We start from the raw sequence: 21,199 nt of genomic DNA on the forward strand, positions 1-21,199 counted from the left end.
TGGTATAAAATCGCTATGGTTAGAAAGATGTTTTAAAAGTAGGCTCCACAAAATGGCATGGTGGGTGATGGGTGGGTGTTGGTGTGGGATGCATGTCTCTCATGATGCTTGTGATGCTTGTGAGGCATGTCGTGGCTGAGTAGTCAAATACAATGAACTCAAGCTCTAGTGTATCTGATTAGTAGAGTGCGGGTTCAAGTCCTGATCTTGACACTTGAGCAAGACACTTAACATTGCTTTGTGGTTCAGAAGGGATGTAAGCAGTTAGTCCAATGTATTGTGTAAGGCATGTAAAAGAACTTAGTTACAATTATCTCTAAGACAATGGAATTGCCTTGGTGTGTTCCGGCATGGTTGGCAACAGATCGTCCACATCATCTTACAAGATGATGATGATGATGCAAGTTGCTGTGTAAATGGGTCACAAATAAACTTAGCAAACCATGGGTGCATTTCACAAAGAGTTAAGACTAGTCTTATCTCAAGTTAGGAAGAGTTACTCGTCCTAACTGAGGACTAGCCTTAAGTTTTAATATCTCCTAGAACTAATCCTAACACTTTGTAAAATCGACCCCTGGGAACTAAATAAGAGCTTTTAGAATTGAGATGCCAATAAATAAAGCGCTGTTGGAGAACTGCTTATAAGCAATTGTTAAGGGGTGTCATGGCCGAGTGGTAAAGAGCATCAAATTCAAATTCTGGTGGCTAAGTCATCAGCGTGTTGGTTTGAATCCTGGTTATGTGTTTTTGAGCTAGACGCTTAACTAAAATGGAAATGCTTCTCATCACAAGAGGGTAAAATGGGTATCTGTGGGGGCAGAGACGGTTTTCTTTGTGATTGATTAACCTGAGTGATCAGGAATGAGAATCTTCCTGTTTAAACAGGAATTCCTGTTTTTTTTTCACTTTTTTTTCACTGTGGTCTAAGAGTTCAGTATGAATTTGCTATAAAAATTTGGGGTGAGTTATAGGGTGTATACGTTAGGATGTCGCTAATCCCTCTTCTCTAATCACAAATTGTAACGATTACCCATTTAGTAGCAAAGGAACATGTGTGGAGACTTTGAAAAGGCTACTGACAAAAGTTCACTGAGTGCGAAGCTAATGCTTGGGTCACCTTGCCCAAATTCTGGACATTTCCTCAAATCCGGACATGTTTAATGCATTTTTCTGATTTGTTATGCACAAAATGGATTTCCTGTTTTTTTCATCATCGCCCATTCTCATTCCTGCTACATACATGTACCATGGCAGCACAGGCTGTATACTCACTGGGAGCTAAGATGATTTAAGGAATGAAATAAATGGCCCAGTGACCAGGGGTATATAAGAGGCAAACATTAATATTAGTATTTATGCCATAAGAATATCACAACAATCGAAGGTGGGAATTGGTTGCAAAATTCTACCAAAACAAATTGAGATTCTCATAATTAAAGCGCTGTATGAGAGCTGATTAGTAGCTATTAAGCCATTAGACCATCACATGGCTACATGTACCAGCAAACATGAACAACCTTGTTTTTTTAATTATTTGCTGCCAAATTCTACCAACGCGAGAAAAGTAACAAAATGCTTGTCAGATTATAGCAATGAATCGCAGAAACTTCAATTTCGTTCATTGTTCCACCAGTGATGTCACCTTTAGCCAAGCCCCGCTTTTGGGCATTCTCGGGGAGCCCTACTTTAAATGGAATAAATTTCAGAGAATATTTTAAAAGGTGAAAGTACTTTTAACAAGTATATTTTCAGCATTTTTAATTTTTTTTATTAATTACAAATGTTTACATGGAATATGGATAAAAAAGTACAGCACACATTAAATAAGTGCCAGCACAGTTCATTGTACTTTAGTGAAACAATCATCACAATCAAAATGGATTAGAAAACCGTGACTTGTTTTCACATTTCATGTTATATTTCAAATGACGTGTCACGCACACCACTATACTTCATTACGGCTGTGATGTCAACTTGAGCGGATAGATGTAAACAAGAAACTGGTAAAGCAAAATAACAACCTGGCCCAGTTTCATGGATCTGCTTACACACAAAAAGAATCTATAAGCACAACGAAATTATGCTTACCAGGGTTTGTTTACCTGCCAAGCTTTCATGTTATGTGTAAAACGTTTGACTGGTATCCTGTTAGTTTTTGCTAAGCGGAAACCTGTTGAGCACTATTTTTGCTTTAAGCATTGGGCCCTGATGTCAAACAAAAACAAGTTTACAAAGTAATAGCGTGTTGAGCCCCGTTCGCTCAAGAGCAATTTAGCAAGGGTCCTTTGCTAAATTGTAGCATGGTTGTAAAATTTTACCTCATGTGAAAGGATAACAACCTTTTCTAGTTCTCCTAGTTCTCTTGAAAATCTTGTCAATCATATTGCTACATTTTACAACCATGCTAAAATTTAGCAAGGAACTCCAGTTAACTTGCTGTCGTGTGAATAGTGTGCAAGGCAAATCAGGCAAGTCCTTAATATTGCAGAATGCGTTGTAAGAAGTATGCAGAAAATTCCCTTAAAGAAAACGTCATGTCCTGATAAAACGTAATTTGAAATATTCCTGATTATGTAATTTGGTCCCCTATTTTGTTGACTTTAATTCTAAATATTTTCCTGGTTGTTTAACAGCAAGACTGACCCCTCTCAGAACTACTTCAAATTTTTACTCCATCTAGGAATCTTTGTTCCAGTTTCAAGCTTCTCCTCATTAAAACCCAAGTCTCAGCACTCCTGGGGTGACAGGAACTCTCGACCACTTAATCTTAGATCTTGTATTTATACCACAAAATTCAAAAATCTTTTCAAAGCGAACCTAATGTCATAGTTTTTCAAGGACTAATGTAGTTGTGACTGTTTGTTTTTGTTTGACTGAAAACATTGAACATCCAGCAGGCTGGATATGTGCGCATTACAAGTCTTTATTATTATTATTATTATTATTATTATTATTATTATTATTATTATTATTATTATTATTATTATTATTATTATTATTATTATTATTATTATTATTATTATTATTATTATTATTATTATTATTATTATTATTATTATTATTATTATTATTATTATTATTATTATTATTATTATTATTATTATTATTATTAAAATCCCCCTTATTGCAGGACGCAAGTATTGGTAGTGTTGCCGTGACTGCAAGTGTGGTTTTACAGATAATTTTAAGCCTACGCATTTTGCCATTCATCAGGCAGATGAAGGTGGGCTGTCCAGCCATTTAGTTGCATTTGGAACTCTGCCAGATAGAATCTATTTGGGAAAAACATACAGTTGTCATAGTTAAGTTTGGATTAATTTGGGAGAGGGACTGTTGTAAGTGGTGCCGAGTAGGAAAGTGTCTTGTGTTTCAGTGCTGTTTTTAGGGGATGATAACAAAAACAATTGTGTTGTTTTTCAAATTTTTATTTCATGTTGATGAAGTTCTACATGTTTTGGCAGAAATTGTTTAACTGCCATACATGTAGACATTAACTTAAGTCTACAATGAATAAGTATTAACATGATTAATGATTTTGGGCTGAACAAACAAACTTAGGTCATTGGTTCAATTGTAACATTTTACCCCTGATATACTGGATACAGACAAATTAAAGGGACATAATGCATTTGGTTTGGGAGTGTTTGTGATGAAATATATATGGCGGGAAAGATGTGTTAAAGATACAAGTAGATTACAATATGATCCACACAAATATCACTCCAATTGTGTGGTTTTCCTTTTACTTCCCAAAACTATTCGGTCCGCCATTTTGTAACCAAATTTATTACTCCACAAATTGGCGGACCATGTTAGTTCATGAAGTAAAATGAAAACCAGACAATTTCAAGGGATATTTGTGTGAATCATTATATTCCACTTATAAAACATCTTTCCAACCATATTCATTTGATAACCGAAAGTGCCCCATCCAAAGGCCTGTACCATATCTCAACCCTACCCCCCCCCCCCCCAAAAAAAAAAGCAGAAATAAAATTACATGAATTTCATGTACCAAAAATAGCTGCTTTTATTTAGTTTGTCAACCAACTTTTTAGTGGCCACTTCATGTAGCATTAGTTTCCAGCTGTAGCTACAACCCAGTGCTGGACCCATCTGCTCCAGTCAACTTAAAGAAAGTGACTTTTGTTTCATCTTCAATGGAAGGGGTTATAACTGGGCCAATAAGGCCATGTCCAAGACAGCCACTTTGGCTACAGCTACGGCTAGATCGCACCAATCTGCCTATTCTTCAACACTGATAGCCGCGCTGATGTAACCATAGCTGTAGCCGAAGTCGCTGTTTCGGCCTTATTGTTGCTGGTTATCATTTTGCTTAGCAGACAATGTTAAGCAATATCTCTGCTTAAATAGCTCTAAGAAATTGGGCCCTGCTGTTAGGGATAACCCAGGAGCTTTAAACACAGCACTTTTTAAGTATTACATTGTCACATCTTATATTGATAAATCAATGCTGACATGGATCAAGGGCCATAAATCATATGCAGCAATTCCAGACCGATATCACTCTACCCAAACAAATCGCTGTCACAACATCCTTGAGAAGTACAAGGGCACGATGATGGTATGTGGCATTGACAGCTTGGCATTCGAAAAGCACCAAGGAACCTGGGGACTTAAACTGATGGCCTGAACGTTTGCAACAGTTCTGCTGGTAGCCACGGGTTGCACCCCACTAAATATACTCCCATAGCGTACCATAAATACAAACAAATACTAAGATACGCTTTTTACTGTAAATGGGTTATTATTGATTGACTTTTTAACTTTTATCCTAGCTCAAGTTGAAAGGGGAGTCCCAAAGCCCAATGTCCCTACACCTCTTGCAGATGGGATAATTTATTTCAGGGCAGATGTGTATTTCATCTAAAATACCTAAAGTTGGAAGTCAACAGCACCCAGGTCACAATTTGGCATAATTTTTACGCTGTATCCCTTTTATTTGGCTCTCAAATCTGTCGATTATTGAATAATTTTGAGGGCCTACAAAATATTAATGAGGCAGAGATACATTTTTTCGCCGATTTAGTGGGTTGCACCCCGATGCCTTCTTCATGAGGTCCAAGCGGGATAAAGCTTTTTTTCTTCTCCTTCTTTTGCTGGTTCCATTCTACAACATGATCAGTCTAGGGCCTCTCCGTTACCTGTTGATTGATCCAATTACACTCTTAGCAACTTTACCAAAAACTTGGATTGCTGGACAAATCAGTTGTTATTGCTATGAATTTATTACCAGCAGGGGTTGGAAAAAGTGAAGTCACTTTGCACATGCTTAGGTAGTGGCAGGATATCAGAGGGGAGGAGAGACAAAATAAGTTTTCACTTGTTCTTGGTTAATTTTGACAAATATGTTTTTATAATCTTCATGAGTCTTCTGAATGAGTCTCAACATTAAACTTCTCTGTCATTGTGCAGTTAAATATTTTCTGTAATTTATAAAACAAACTGTTTTAATTGATACCAATTCCCGCATTTTTAATTTTGATGTTTTGTTTTTTCCTTCCTCCAATTTTCCTACAGCTGTTTATCTGTGCAAACGAACTATGCAAAACAAGTCCAGGCTGGAACTGGCAGACTATGAAGCGGTAAGTACAAAATGGTAATATTCTTAAATATGCTGGTAGTTTTGGAATTTATGGACACAATAGAGGAGGGAATTAATATTGAGCAAGTTTGACGATCAATAAATGATGTACTCGTGGCTGTTTTAGTCTGGTGAAGACAAATCCATTCACAATTTTTTTGTAGCATTGGGTTGAAAGCTAGAAACCGATTGTGAAGTAGGTACATCTCTTGAAAATTAATGTTCTCAAAACTACAGAGCCTATTATCCTTTCATGAAATGGAATCTTAATAATGGATTACATATAACACCCAAATAACATCTGATGAAATCATTGCAGTACCCTCTGCTAACACATATGATTCCAACTGCCTCTAGCCATTAGTTAAGCTCGTAGGTCTAGTGGTAAGACATCTTCTCTAGCGATGCACAGGTCGAGGGCTCGACTCCCTCTCAAGTGATTTGACTGTGGATTTTGTTCGCAGAACTCAGGGAAGTACACAGAGTATACATTGCAAAATAATCAACATTTTGTGTTGGCGCTGAGTTCAAATGAACAGGTTCCCTAAAATAAACAAAGAGCAAAAGTAGGATTTCAAACTTTGCATGATGGAAATATGATATAGAAAGGTTTGCGGTAACACCATGTAATGACTATCTCTGATGAGTTGGGGGTGGTTCTGAAAAGAACCGTTGGTTTCATCACGGCGTTTCGATCAGTATGCTCTGATCGTCTTCTGGAGAAAGTGTAACTTTCAATATGGATGTTGTGCAACCGTTTCACACTGCAAGGTCTTACCCAGATCGAAGCAGGACGCGTCGCGGTGCGAGTGGTTGCCTAGTGTGCGGATGCCTCCACGCACACTCAACCTGGATCGTATATTAGATAGAGAGTTATCAACCCACCTCCCGGGCAGGGTTGGTTTCGACACAGATAAAGCCCCATATCCGGATCCACACCGAGTCGAAAAGTTGTAGGGTGGAAAGGTCAGTGCACATTATCTGGATTGTATCCATGTCCAACACTGAGATTTGTTTGTAGTGTGAAAAGGCCATGTCTGTTGATCTTAATTGCTAAGCATAGTGTGTCATCACATGCCTGGAATCACAGAGGAGGTCACAGAGGCTGTGTCCTCTGTTGTCAAGGTCTTAGATGTGAAATGTAGGGGTTCACAGGAGGCAACCTTCGTGTAGATGGAGGGGTTCTACGTATGTAGGAAGTGACCCAACTCATTCGGTACAAGAACATTCATGTAGATGTGGGGTTTACACATGTTACAGTAGGCAACAAGGTGACCCAAAGTACATGAACCTTCATGTGGATGTAGGGGTTGCACATGTTATACATGTAGTAGGCAACAAGGTGACCCAAGGTACAGGAACCTTCATGTGGATGTAGGGGAAGGCAACAAGGTGACCCAAGGTACAGGAACCTTCATGTGGATGTAGGGGAAGGCAACAAGGTGACCCAAGGTACATGAACCTTCAGGTAGATGTAGTGGAAGGCAACAAGGTGACCCAATGTACATGAACCTTTATGTGGATGTAGGAAAAGGCAACAAGGTGACCCAAGGTACAGGAACCTTCATGTGGATGTAGGGGAAGGCAACAAGGTGACCCAAGGTACATGAACCTTCAGGTAGATGTAGTGGAAGGCAACAAGGTGACCCAAGGTACATGAACCTTCAGGTAGATGTAGTGGAAGGCAACAAGGTGACCCAATGTACATGAACCTTCATGTGGATGTAGGAAAAGGCAACAAGGTGACCCAAGGTACAGGAACCTTCATGTGGATGTAGGGGAAGGCAACAAGGTGACCCAAGGTACATGAACCTTCATGTGGATGTAGGGGAAGGCAACTAGGTGACCATAGGTACATGAACCTTCATGTAGATGTAGGGGAAGGCAACAAGGTGACCCAAGGTACATGAACCTTCATGTGGATGTAGGGGAAGGCAACAAGGTGACCCAAGGTACAGGAACCTTCATGTGGATGTAGGGGAAGGCAACAAGGTGACCCAAGGTACATGAAACTTCATGTGGATGTAGGGGAAGGCAACTAGGTGACCATAGGTACATGAACCTTCATGTAGATGTAGGGGAAGGCAACTAGTTGACCCAAGGTACATGAACCTTCATGTGGATGTAGGGGAAGGCAACTAGTTGACCCAAGGTATATGAATCTTCATGTGGATGTAGGGGAAGGCAACTAGGTGACCCAAGGTACATGAACCTTCATGTGGATGTAGGGGAAGGCAACAAGGTGACCCAAGGTACATGAACCTTCATGTGGATGTAGGGGAAGGCAACTAGGTGACCCAAGGTACATGAACCTTTATGTGGATGTAGGGGAAGGCAACAAGGTGACCCAAGGTACATGAACCTTCATGTGGATGTAGGGGAAGGCAACAAGGTGACCCAAGGTACATGAACCTTCATGTAGATGTAGGGGAAGGCAACAAGGTGACCCAAGGTACATGAACCTTCATGTGGATGTAGGAAAAGGCAACAAGGTGACCCAAGGTACATGAACCTTCATGTAGATGTAGGGGTTTCACATGCTAGGCCTACAGTAGGCAACAATATGGGCACATGTACACTATGTGGATGTAGGGTCTACAGGAAGCAACCAAAGGTACATGAACCTTCATGTACATTGTACCTGTATGTAGATGTAGAAGTTTACAGTGGGCAACCTGAACCTTCATGTACTAGATGCAGGGTTTACAGTTGACAAGGTACATGAATATGTACCCTTATGTCATAGAGCTATATATATTGACTACAGCGCTAACTTGCTCTGCGTTTGAAGCCACCCTAGGCGCAGACATGTTTGATGTGTTGTGTGAATTCGGAAGGATTTCCATTGCCGCGATTTTTTTACATTCAGCATGTGCGCTTACATATGCGACTGCCCATTCGCCTACGTCCGCTCTACGAAAACTGTCAGTTCGACTTGATTGATGTACTAAAAAAAAGTACATGTACATGTACATGCACCTTTTAACATGACGCACATGACGCTCGCAGTTTGTACGCTCATCAGCAGATTGTGCGTTCACAGTTGTTGCATTTTTTGGTTCGATGACACATAGAAAAGAACAAACGCACTATTATCATGCAAATAGCCGTACAATTGCAGTACAAAATTTCAAGCTTTTGTATTGGTTTGTACATAAACATGGATGCGCCCACACGGCTGCAAAACCTTAGTGCGTGTATAACAGGGTGTTAGCGCTCTAGTCAATGTACATGTAGGTAGAGGTTTACAATGGGCAACCCAATGTACATGAACCTTCATAACAGCTTTATTTCATGTATTTCATCTGTCTGGAACTCCTTGCTAGGTGCATGTTTCCCTCCATCCTTCGATCTTGACTGTTTTAATAGGAATATCATTTTCTACATTTAGCTCCACTGAGTTACTTTCATCTTTAATATTGTTCTTCTTGTTCATGTACAAACTTGCATTAAAAAATACACAAATCTTTACAAAAAAAAAAAAAAAAAATTACCATGTGTTTCCTGCCTACTAGTAGTCAACATTCGAATGCGAGAACGTGACCAGACAAATGACAAGTTTACACACGCTCATGAATGCAAAATTATTTTACAAAAAATTGTATGAAACTTCTCTTACATTTTAAATAATTGGTCACTTAATTATGCGGGATTGTATTTTTCAACAAACATTGGTCATTGGTAAAAAAATATGTAATATTTTTCATGTTTTGGAGCTCCTGGTACATTTAGTATACATAAAAATACGCACATGCAAGTTTATTTATCAATAGTCGTCTCCACATAAAATGTTGACAGAAGTTGAGTTTCTAATTTTGATTTTTGTCCCCCCTTTTTTCTTCTTCTTCGTTTGCAAACGAAAAAGAATTTTTAATCAATTACCTTTTTGATCTTTATGGATATGAAATTTCAATTAAGGACCAATAGCATCGAGCTGATGCTTTCTCTGAAATGATAGCCTCTTTGAAGTAATAATTTAAGAATATATGTTGTACACGCCAATCAAATGGGTACACTTTCTATTTGTTGACGTACATGGACTGTTAATCCTTGAGCAATGCGTTGGACATTTTGGAAATTTTTAGTGCTCAAAATATCAAACAGATAACTAAAAACAGCATTATAAAAAGGGTTAGTTATTGCAACGCCATCTGCTACAACATAAGAGTCTCCTTGGTGAGAACTTGACGAGTGAACAATTTATTTTATGCGTATATATGAACAAATGTAATGTACACATAAATGGTTTTGGAATAATAATGGCTGACGACATTTTACATTGATATTCAGTCATTGGATATGTAGGAGATGTCACCTACCACATGAGGGCAGTATAACCGCTTCTGTGTTAAACTCTCTGCTTAAATGTCATGATCATAATGTATGTACGACTATAGCCATGTCATCTTACATGTACAGTGCTCTGCAACACAGCACTGCTGCAACAGTACTAAATTCATCACTTTGTGCACACTGGATGCAGGGTCAATCTCCTTTCTGTCTAGGAGAAAGTGTCATCTCATTATGAAAGATTTTTAAATAAAGCCATCATTAATTTTTTTCTCATAACCACGCACTCCTTGCAACTGGTGTACATTTGTTGTTTGGGATTTTTCGGGATGTTTTTTTTTTTTTGTATACAAAGTCCCTAAATTTAAATAAATATGTACATCACTGAAAATCTAACTTGTGGAATTGGTTTTAAAATTTTCCTGAACCTATAAATGACATAAATCTACCGTAATTTGATTGGTATCCTCAAGGACAGTTTCACTACATGTTCTGAAAAAAAACCTAATATATTTAGACAGTCAGCTCCATGGAGTTAGATAAAGACTATAAAAATGGCGTAATTTTATGTTTGTCACTGAATAAAAGACTATTGCGATACATTAGCAATTAGCATACATGCTAGAACTTTACACTGAACGTACAGTATTATGGTATGATATTGTACATGCAAGCTTAAATTTAGGCAGATGCTTGACGAGAGGAAATAAAAACAATATCATCATATTTGAGGAAGTTTGAATCTAATGAGTAAGCAGCGGGTATCGCAACAACTTAATATAGTCTTTATTATTTTTGCATAATAAGAACAAGAATAAGAACTGCCTCTAGCCACTGGACTAAGCTCAGTGGTCTGGTTTTAAGACATCTGCTCTGCAGTACTGATACAAATTTAGTAGATGCCAGAGGACATGCAGGATAGATTCCACTTGATTAGCCTCTGCGAATAAGTTGTACACCGCCTTTTGTATGACGTTACCTAAATTTGGATCAATACTGTACAGCAATGCAAAGGTTGTGGGTTCGAATCTCACCCGAGTGATTTGCCTGGATGTTTTTTTTCCACAGATCTTGGGAAAGTACTGAGTGTACAGTTCTCAACACACTTTGGTGTGGGACAGGGGTTAAAACAAACTAGTGAGCTTTCAGATTGAACTAATCAAATGGTTCCCTACGATAATTACCCATCTTTAGTTTGTCTTCTTTAATAGTGTGAACTCAAAATGTTCTCATTGCTAATAACGCAAGCAATGTGTTAAAAAAATATACCATTATGCGCTACTGTGAATGTTACATTTTCCATGTCGTAATAATGCTTGTGCAGGAACAGCTCATCTGAATTCCCCCTAACGCAAAGTCCGTAATCCTTGCCCTGAGTTGAACCTGCGAACATCAGGCGGCCATGTTGGTTATAGTGCAGCTAGCTGGCTGTGTAATACAAGCCAATCTGATCAGATAGTGTTTCACCAAGAGGGAATATTTCCGCTCATTATATTAAAGTGATGCTGAAATATCATTCAAAATTTGTGTAGAGTCATATTTTGCATATAAGCACCATTTGTGTCGGCACATTTTTCAATGATGGAGTTTATTTTGTGCAGAGGAGAGGCAGAGGGTTTTGTACATGATGTGTTTTCTTCATTGATACTTCATGTAATTCACTGTGTATTGTGTATATATATATAAATGATGGATTTTGTCCACCCGGGCCCAATTTTATTAGTTTTAGTTTTAGTCTTAGTTTTTTTCAGAAAATTAAAAAGTTTATGAAAGAGGTGAATTTCATTATTGTTTTTTAGCTAATTTTTGTGTTTATCAGAAATTTACTCACATGCTCCGAAGGCCGGTTGGCCAATTCAATATTAGGGCTACACTTAACTAATTTGTGCTGTCCACCAAAATTGACTGTCACAAGGGACACGTTGCTTAACCTATTCCTGGGGCTGAAACAGGATTACCCCCTTCACAGTCCATAAGGAAATCATCCACTACCTTCCAAACTTTTTACAAAGCACAACCATGACTATTTAAGCGCCTTGCATAAGGGCACAAGTGTCATGCCTGGATTTGAACCCTAGACTTTTTACAAAAAGGGAAAATGAAAATGCAAAATCAAATTTGGCCCAGGGCACATGTTTGATCTAAGTAAGACTTGCAAGTAAGGTATTCTTTCCATTGTGTACATTGAGCTTGTGTCCATTTCAAAAAAACTTGGATTTATCTGGTACACTAACTGCCAGCAAGGCTCCCATCGGATACCCTACTAAAAGATGCATGAGGTGAAAGATGCAATACTGCCCTCTACTGGTCAGTTGTGTTTAGATTCACGCTGTGTTAATCACAAGTCTACTATAAAATGGCATTGACAGTGCATGCAATTATGTACAGTCAGGATATCAGCATTTCTATTTTTCAATTTCTATTCCAGTTTTTTACCCCCTCCCCCGAATTTTTTAAGGGTCAAACTCTAAGTGCTATTACCCCCAAGAACTCCTTCATGCATACCAACCTCACCGTACCCTCCATTCCAGCTCTACTTTTCAACTTGTTTCTTACATCATTCAGATGGCCTTTGCTCATTCTCACATATTTCACTGACACTGTGAACAAGTTGCTAGACTTCATCCAACTTCAACACTTCTCCAAGTTAAAACATTTTCAAATCGATGCTTAAAAAATACCTCTTTAATTAATGTATTTTTTTAATAAATTGTTTTATGTGCAATTTGCCAGGCACAAAAGGCCTGAAGGCCACTTCAAGGTGTGGGCTGCAATTTTTTTTTCAGAGGCTGTTGCCACCTAGTCCTAGGGCTGAAACAGGGTTATCTTTTACAGTCCATACGGATGTAGGCTTGGGTATCAGCAGTCTGAAGCCTGGCCGGTAGAGCAGAAAGCACTACCTCCTCAATTTTACGTAGCAAATGTCACGACCGGGATTCCAACCCACACTCTGCTGATTGAAACCAGTGCTCTAACCGCTTGGCCATGACATACCAGTATTACTAATTTGTTTTGTAAAGCGCTTCGGGCATTTGTTTGAGGCGCTAAGTACAGTTTATTAATTATTATTATGATTATTATTAACAGGTGAGATACTGTGTTTTAAATACGTTTCCTGATTGAATTTTTTTGAGAGTTTTAACCGAAGTATTGCCGTGTCAGGAATGGCAGATCTGAGTTAGAGAACTATCAATTATTCATTATTATTTATTGACAAGTCATGCACTCCAAGAGTGTTAACGTCATTACAATTTTATGACAAGTAATTATAACCAAACAACGCAATTTAATGCCTTCTTAAATATTTACACATTTGATTGATCTGCTGTGAAAGAACGTTACCACGTTTAGGTAGATTAATTTAAGTAGGGATTTTTGTTTCTCTTCTTGGAAAATAAGTTTCAAATGAAGATCATGTAATGTGACTTGGGTTTCAACTACAAAATAGAAAAAAGAGCCTGTAACGTTTGCATTGTCAGTGGGATTGAACAAAAACCTCTTTACTTTAAGTTTTATTTGTAGAAATCTGGATATTTTCAGGTGATTTCTGTAAACAAAATGTGCAATAACAGTTGCGAGTGCCGCAGTGATTTAACACTTTAGAGACCATCACAAAACGCCAAGAAAATGATAACTTTTCATTTCTTTAATCAAATTTTGTCAGTACAAATTTCAACAGAAATAAAATGAAACGGGATTTAGTTTTGTGCTTAAATATGTTGATACTTATTGATCAGCTACTACATTGGAAAATTCCATATCCGGACATGACCTTTACTCTGACTGGAAGTAGGTCAAACCTTGCGGCCATTTGCAGTCGCTATGGATATTTTGGTACAAGCTGTGTGTGGCCATATTGGTAAATACAGTACTTGTAGTGTATCGATAAAGCACAAATTATATTCTTTATCTCTGATGAAAATTTAACATCGTTGAAGCAATGCTGGACAATATAGATGTTAAATTTGCATGGGGGATAAAGAATATCAAAGAATATTAATGTGTTAGCACTGTATACTCAGTACTTTCCCGAGTCCCGTAAAAAAATATCACAGGCATATTATTTGGGTGGGATTTGAACCCACGACCTTTGCAATTCTACAGCAGTGTCTTACCAACTAGACTATCGAGATTGCCTGTTAGGATTCAAACTTCCTCTAGGAACGCGGGCAAGCTCAGTGGTATAGTGGTAAGATGTGTGCTCTAGAATAGCAGAATGGGTTTGAATCCCACCTGAGTAGTATGTCTGTGGTAGGGTTGGCATAGTGGTGTCTTTCCTCGCCTTTCACCTCTATGACCCCGGTTCGAATCCCACCAGGGCACTATGTGGATTGGGTTTTCAGTGGGTTTCTCCCAGAGTTGTTCTCTGAGAGTTTTTCTCCAACATCTAAAATTGAAATTCCTTCCTTGTCTTTTGGCCATTGGGTTCTTGGCTTGTACAGTGATTAAGTTCACTTTATTGAGAGTACTTGGCTTCACAGCCAGAAACAAAATTAATGAAATAGTTTGTATTCACAGGACTGGAGAATGTTCTGAATATAACACTGCTTGATAGACATCAGTGTGTGGGTAAAACACAAATCAAAATGTGCTTGTTGGGGTGTTGGAGTGTGGGTTCCAATCCCAGTCGGGATACTTGTGTGCTTAGCAAGAAGACACTTACATGTAACTACAATTGCTCAGCCGGGACTAAATGGGGGCTTGTGAGGGTAGGGATTGTTTATGTGAATGATTAGCAGCCTAAGCACCATTTTGGCTGCCGGTGCTGCATACTCCAAAGGAGTTGAGATTGTTTCGGGAATGCTTAGTGACCAATGAACGGGGGAGGAGTTATAATATATTGCTGTAATTAGCACCCTGAGCGACTTGTTGATGAATTTGTGCACTTTATAAAACTCTGTTATTATTATTTTTTTATATTTTATATTTTTTTATTTTATTACGTGTACCAAAGCATGCACATTGCTGCTACAAGCCTCTGCCTTGTTCCCCCTGGACATGCTGGATATTTAGGCTGTCATGTTACAACTTCTACATTTATATAAATCCAGATTTTGGTTTGATAAATCTATTTGCTGCTCATGTTGCTGTTCATAACCCTCTGCGTATCATGCTCTTTTGACATAAACGTTTCGCTCTTATCATTTACAGGAGAACTTAGCCAAGCTGCAGCGAATGTTCTCAAGAAAGTGGGAATTTATCTTCATGCAGGCAGAGGCACAGGCCAAGTAAGTAAATCCCTCTTTTATCTCACCATCCCTTCCTCCCACCATCCCTCCTACCCACAAAGAGGTAGATGTAGATCATGTCAGGCCCTCCCACCCCACAACGGAATGAACTCCCACGTTCTTGTGTGTGTTTTAAAGGCACTGGACACACTTGGTAATTGTCAAAGACCAAAGACCAGTAGTCTCACTTAGTGTATCCCAACATGGGCATACAAATAACAAATCTGTGAACATTTATGCTCAGTTGGTTGGTCATTGAATTATAAAGAAAATAATGGCGGGGGGGGGGGGGGGGGGGAACACCCTTGTTACCCAAATTTGTGTGCTTTCAGAAGCCTGAGAAAATATTCAGGCTTGTAGTCTTTCTCAGATTCAAATATTTGAATGAGAAATTACCTCTCTCTTAGAAACTCTGTTACTTCAGAGGGAGTCGTTCCTCACAATGTTTTATACTATCAAAAGCTCTCCGTTGCATGTTACCAAGCAAGTATTTATGCTAATATTTTGAGTAATTACCAAACGTGTCCAGTGCCTTTAATATAGAGATTGCAATGAATTAGGGAAGTCCACTTTAAGGAGTTTATCCGTAGAGACGAAATGTAGATGAAAAAGGAGCTGAGATTGATCTTGTAGTGACACGCTTTCCGAGAATGAGGGTCTCAGGTCACTCATTAGCAGCCAGTATAAACCAACGCGTGGTCCACTCCAAAATTAGACTGGATGCTTTGTCTCCTAGTTGGATAAATTATTGTACAACTGTCAGGTTTGGCAAGCTTCAAGTTGTGGGATCTGAGTGGGTGAAAATCATCTGTAATTTTTCAAAGAAGAGTACGTGGACGTTATTTGTTGTCGTTTGTTCACTAGATTGCTTTGGGTAGGCCTAGATGAATTGGGCTTGAAATGGGTGGTCCCTTTACAAGAAAAAACGGCGATCTGTGTTAAAGGCATTTTTTTTTAAAGAGGTAATTTCTCACTCAAATAATAAAAGACTTCAGCTGAAGCCTTTTATTATACATCCTAAGGCACACACAGTAATGCAACAGGGGTGGTTTTCCTTTCATTATTCTCTTGCAAAATTCTTGATTTTTTTCTAAAGTTTTTAGCAAAGATAAATTGCAATTGTTGATTTGTTTTTTTATTGTTAGGGCCAGGGGTCGTTTATAACGGGGAACAATTTTATTTTAGGGCGAACAAAAGAACTTCTCTAGAACTGGATTTGAACCTTGGACCTCTGGATTAACAGGCCTGAGCTTTCGAGCCCGAATTTTTGCGGTCTCCTTATTCTATCAGTATCTTTTTACTGTGATGCAAGTCACAAGGCATTCAACCTTAACTGCTGTTTATGCAAAGAAAGGAAGAAGGGTGGATGTTTGTGCATTTATTGTTATATTGTTGTTATTATTATTATTATGCAGTCAAGGTTAAATGTTTTCTTTCTGGCCCCGCTGAGCGAAGACATTGATAAAATAGGGAGACCCCCAAAACTAGAACTAGATAGCTCAGTTGGTAGAGCTGCCATAATACTGATACGAAGGTTGCAGGTTCTACTGCTGTTCTAGTCATTTTTTTCTTTTTTCTTTGTTCACCCAAAAAATGAACTTCAAATCACCAAGTCAGTTTCCCTTGTGGTTAATTACTTGGGGGAAAAAATCCAATTGTTTCTATTGAGAGTACCTTTGATGTGTGCTTTGAGAATACTGTAGATTTGGTTTGCTTTTAGGGATGATACACGCACTGCATTTATTTTGGAGATGATCATAAAAAGCTGTAGGTAGCTTGCATCGAATCTGTTCAAGGTCCTTATAAAAGACCAATGTCAACGGAAGTTTGACGCCCTTCGCTTTCACCCTACACCTTCTTTATGAATTACATTGATGTAAAGCTTCTTCACTGATCACTTCCGGATGGCCATACTTGTCTTAATTGATTGACATTCTTCATTTGATATCAGCTCTAATTACTGTGCAGCAGAATTTAATGGTCATAATGGGTTGGGGGGGGGGGGTCAGTGTGATGCATGAGAAGCCAACGAAGCAGCTACAAGATGGAGTACATGTAGTCAGCAGGTCTAGAGTAGGGATAGGGAAACGTCAGCCCTTTGGGCGCATTTCCCACTCGGTGATTTCCGCCTTCGAAATTCAATGAATAGCAGATATAAAGGAAGGAATCACTTTGACTTTTTTTTTTGGAGTGGGAGAAGACGAGGGAAAATGATGAAACGCCGGCCGTCAGCGAAATATAGAAGGAAAGCATGGGTGTAAATTGATGATGAGGTTGAGCTAACGCCGTGTTACGTTGTATTGGGTGAGCCTTTTTTCCCGCTCAGCATCACATCATTGTGATGATAGTCAGCTGCTGACATTGTTTCATGCATCGCTGCAGTGCCTTAGCAATAAGTGCCTTACAGTCAGAGACTCGGTATTACATCTAAGATGGCTCCCAGAACTTGTCTGTCGTCTCTCGTCTTTTTTTCTTCTTCTTCCCTCCCTGCCCTGGCTGCCTAACCTTGACTTGAGGAAACACAAAAGGTCGTGATGGATTCCTTTTTTGTGAATTTTTTTTTCTTCCTTTCTTCGTCTGTCTTCTTTTATGCATTAAGGACGCTCAAAGACGCTGATTAATAAAAAATGTGATGTCGCATCTCCAACTGCATTTATGCATGGTTTAGTAAGCAGCTGATCATGCAGATAACTAAATTATACCTAGGGAAAAAAGACTTGAATATTTCTGCTAAATTTCTGGGTTTTTTTTATTGAAAATGGTATGGATTTCTTAAGCTTTTTGTTATTTGTCAAGTTTGTTTCTTTTATTGAAAGAAAGAAATCAAGCTAGGATTTGTTGAATGACTGAAATTCCAGCATACGTTTTATTTTCCTTGTCAACCACACTGCAGTTTCTTTGTGGACCAAAGTGCAGTTTATGTTAAAGATTTACAGCCGATTTGACAGCTATTCTTTCTGCTTTCCAGGTTATCTAGGAATTCCAGCACATAAGGGAATGATTTTGAGTGCCAAATTTAAAGAGATCGTCAAAGAACATCACTGAATATGCTTTCTTTGTCTTTGCAGCATTTCTAACCAAACCTTGAACAGAAGGGTGTGAACAAAATTTGTTATCTTAAAAGTATAAATGTTCACAGATTTTCACATATACTTATAAAGTATAAAAATGCAACTTACAATGTACATGGTATAAAAATGCTTGTAGTGGGCAATTTCAATGGCCAATGCAAAAACCCAATGTTGAACCCGATAACAGTGACACCAAGTTTTTTTCGTTTTCTTTGACTCTTACTTAATTTTTGAGTGGGGTGACCGATTGAGCTGAAACTTTCACAGGTTTGTTTTTTCATGATATGTTGGGTCACTCAAAATGCAGAGACTAGTCTTTGGCAATCATGTATGTATGCTTTTACATGGCAAACAGTGATCACAATGTCATTTTCCTTAGTTTTTATTTGGTAGAACTTGTGGAATTATCTACTGTGATCAACAAACCATCAGTGGGGATTTTATTTGTTGTTAAAGTGCGTGGTTACTTTTTGTTCGACACAAAACACAGTTGTCCACAGATTTACAAGGTTTGAAGGTAATGATGGCACAAGGTTGCCTTAAAAAGTACTTACCAAGGTGCTGTAGTTTTTAAGAAATGAGTAAAACAATTTAATGAAAATAGCTTTTGTTTCAGTGATCATGAGACGAAAATTATTTTACCATGTAAAAACGTTTTTTTTCCATGACATTGTTTTACTCAATCCTCAAAAACTACAGCACCTCAGCTAATTATATTTCAAGGTAGCTTTCTACTATCATTTATGTTCAAACGATGGACATTGTGTTTTGTGTTACAAAAGTACCCAAAACCTTTAAAGGCACTGGACACTATTGGTAAAGACCAGTCTTCTCACTTGGTGTATTTCAACATATACATAAAATAAATCAACCATTGAAAATTTGAGCTCAATCGGTCGTCGAAATTGCGAGATAATAATGAAAAAATAAAAACACCCTTGTCACACGAAGTTGTGTGCTTTCAGATGCTTGATTTCGAGACCTCAAATTCTAAATCTGAGGTCACAAAATCAAATTCCTAAAAAATTACTTCTTTCTCGTAAACTATGTTACTTCAGAGGGAGCCATTTCTCACAGTGTTTTATACTATCAACAGCTTCCCATTACTCGTTACCAAATCAGGTTTTATGCTAATAATTATTTTGAGTAATTATACCAATAGTGTTCACTGTCTTTAAATAACTTTTTTATTTGAATATTGCTTTGTCCATGGGTGTCTTAAAAAAAAGAGAAAGAGAGAAAACAGTGTTTTACATTTGTTTTAAGGATCCCTGAACTTTTGATATTATGCATCTGTTTAATAGAGTTTAACAAATTGAGTTAGTGGCAGTAACTGGCTGCTAGCCTGTAGAAATTGAAGAACTTGACTACATTTAAATTGAGCATGTGTATTTATAGTGACTAGTAATGAACCCACAGGGAGAGTCAAATAGGAAGAGGATTGATACGGCCTTGTCAAACTTTTGGCTGTGGCTTCCGGCTGTCATGCCTGTGGCTAAGGCTTGAATGAGTGGATTTGATTTACACTAAACAATTGTGTATAATATATACTGGAAATTTGCAATGGGGACAAAGAATATTAATTTTGTTTTACCCTTATATACATGTGCACCGATGTGTGCTGTATACTCAGACTTTACCGAGCTCTGTGAACTAAATCACAGGCATACTCAGGTGGGATTCGAACCAACGACTGTTGCAATTCTAGAACAGTGTCTTAACAACTACACCACCAAGATTGGTGACTATTTTTGTTAATTATTGGTGGCTATTATATTGTGACTTACACACAGGCAACAAGAAATTCTCTGCTAACCTGTGAAAATGGCGGGTCCTAGCTCTATGCTTGATGTAAGCACAGAGCTTCCATAAATGCGTGTTGTTTGCTTACTGTAAGCAGAGCCATGAAATTTGGCCCAGATATCCCACCGCTAGACACTGAGCTTGCCCAGTGACAAGACAAGAGGTTCTTGTTTAAGCTTGAAAGACGTCTGGAACTCCCTGTCTCTGAAATTATCAGCAGAACCAAGAAAAGCATTAAACAGGTTTTGTTTTCCAGCAGAATGGAACTAACAATACTTTTAACCATTTGATATTAGTTCAGTTTAAATTTTGTGGTTTCATATTTCTCTTCTTCTTTTTTGTCGGTCGAGTCAACATTGCACCATTCTTATGACGTCAATATCTCGTCATCAGATTGTCAAATTATTCGTCAGATAAGTGTGGTTAAAGGTTTTACTCGTTGAACCACGAATGAACAGACCATGAAGACATCCTCATCATTGAGCCTTTGACATCTGTAGTTTTGTTACGTGTCCTCACATTGTTCAAAATTAACTGTCATTTCACTCATAATGAAAATGTTGATGCTTTGTCAAAAAGAAAGTTCTTTTTGTTTGCCGATCGGATGTACTCTGTTTGGGAGGAGGGTAGTTTCTCTTGTCGAGCACAAAATATCCACCTTCATGTATGTATGGATTCAGAGGGACAGACCGCGACCTTTTCAGACATGTACGCACGTGTAAGCACATTTAATCATGAGAACCAGAGCTCCATCTAAATGATGCCGCTAGCCATTATTTGGTGTCTTAGAATGCTCAACCAACATTGCCATGCGGAATCACAGTGTATGAGCGTATACCGCGCATGGAGACTAGGGGGTGAGGGGAGGGGGGGGGGGGGTAGGTACAACACCAGTCTTGGGAGATATGAAGTTCCTTAGGGTGAAATTATTTTGTGGATGTATTGGATAACTTTACCCCCCCCCCCTTCCTTCCCTCGTTGCTTCCCTTCCTCCATGCCCAACAGCTGCCAAGAGTGTAGATTGGATTGAATGTCATGGGGGTCATATTTACATGTACATGTACTGCGTAGATGTACATTTTTATTCATTATAAATATATGCACATGTAGACACAGGAGGTGTCCATGCATGTTAAGTCTAAATGTCCTCTGGGTAAGGGGAAAGAATGAACATTATGTAGATTCCTGGTTTGACAAAAAAA

The 21,199-nt window shown here is 38.4% G+C and overlaps 1 protein-coding gene across 4 annotated transcripts in view; it reads left to right on the top strand.

The window, feature by feature from the left end:
• Positions 1 to 21,199, top strand: part of LOC139938594 (regulator of G-protein signaling 7-like) — a 163,384-nt gene that overhangs the window by 62,220 nt on the left and 79,965 nt on the right. For all 4 annotated transcript variants that reach the window (XM_071934181.1, XM_071934191.1, XM_071934199.1 and 1 more), the window contains exons 6-7: positions 5,542 to 5,606; positions 15,047 to 15,123. In XM_071934181.1, coding sequence (XP_071790282.1) covers positions 5,542 to 5,606; positions 15,047 to 15,123 — 142 coding nt within the window. The remainder of the gene's footprint in view (positions 1 to 5,541; positions 5,607 to 15,046; positions 15,124 to 21,199) is intronic.

Source organism: Asterias amurensis, chromosome 1, assembly GCF_032118995.1.
Source record: "Asterias amurensis chromosome 1, ASM3211899v1".
NCBI lineage: Eukaryota > Metazoa > Echinodermata > Asteroidea > Forcipulatida > Asteriidae > Asterias > Asterias amurensis.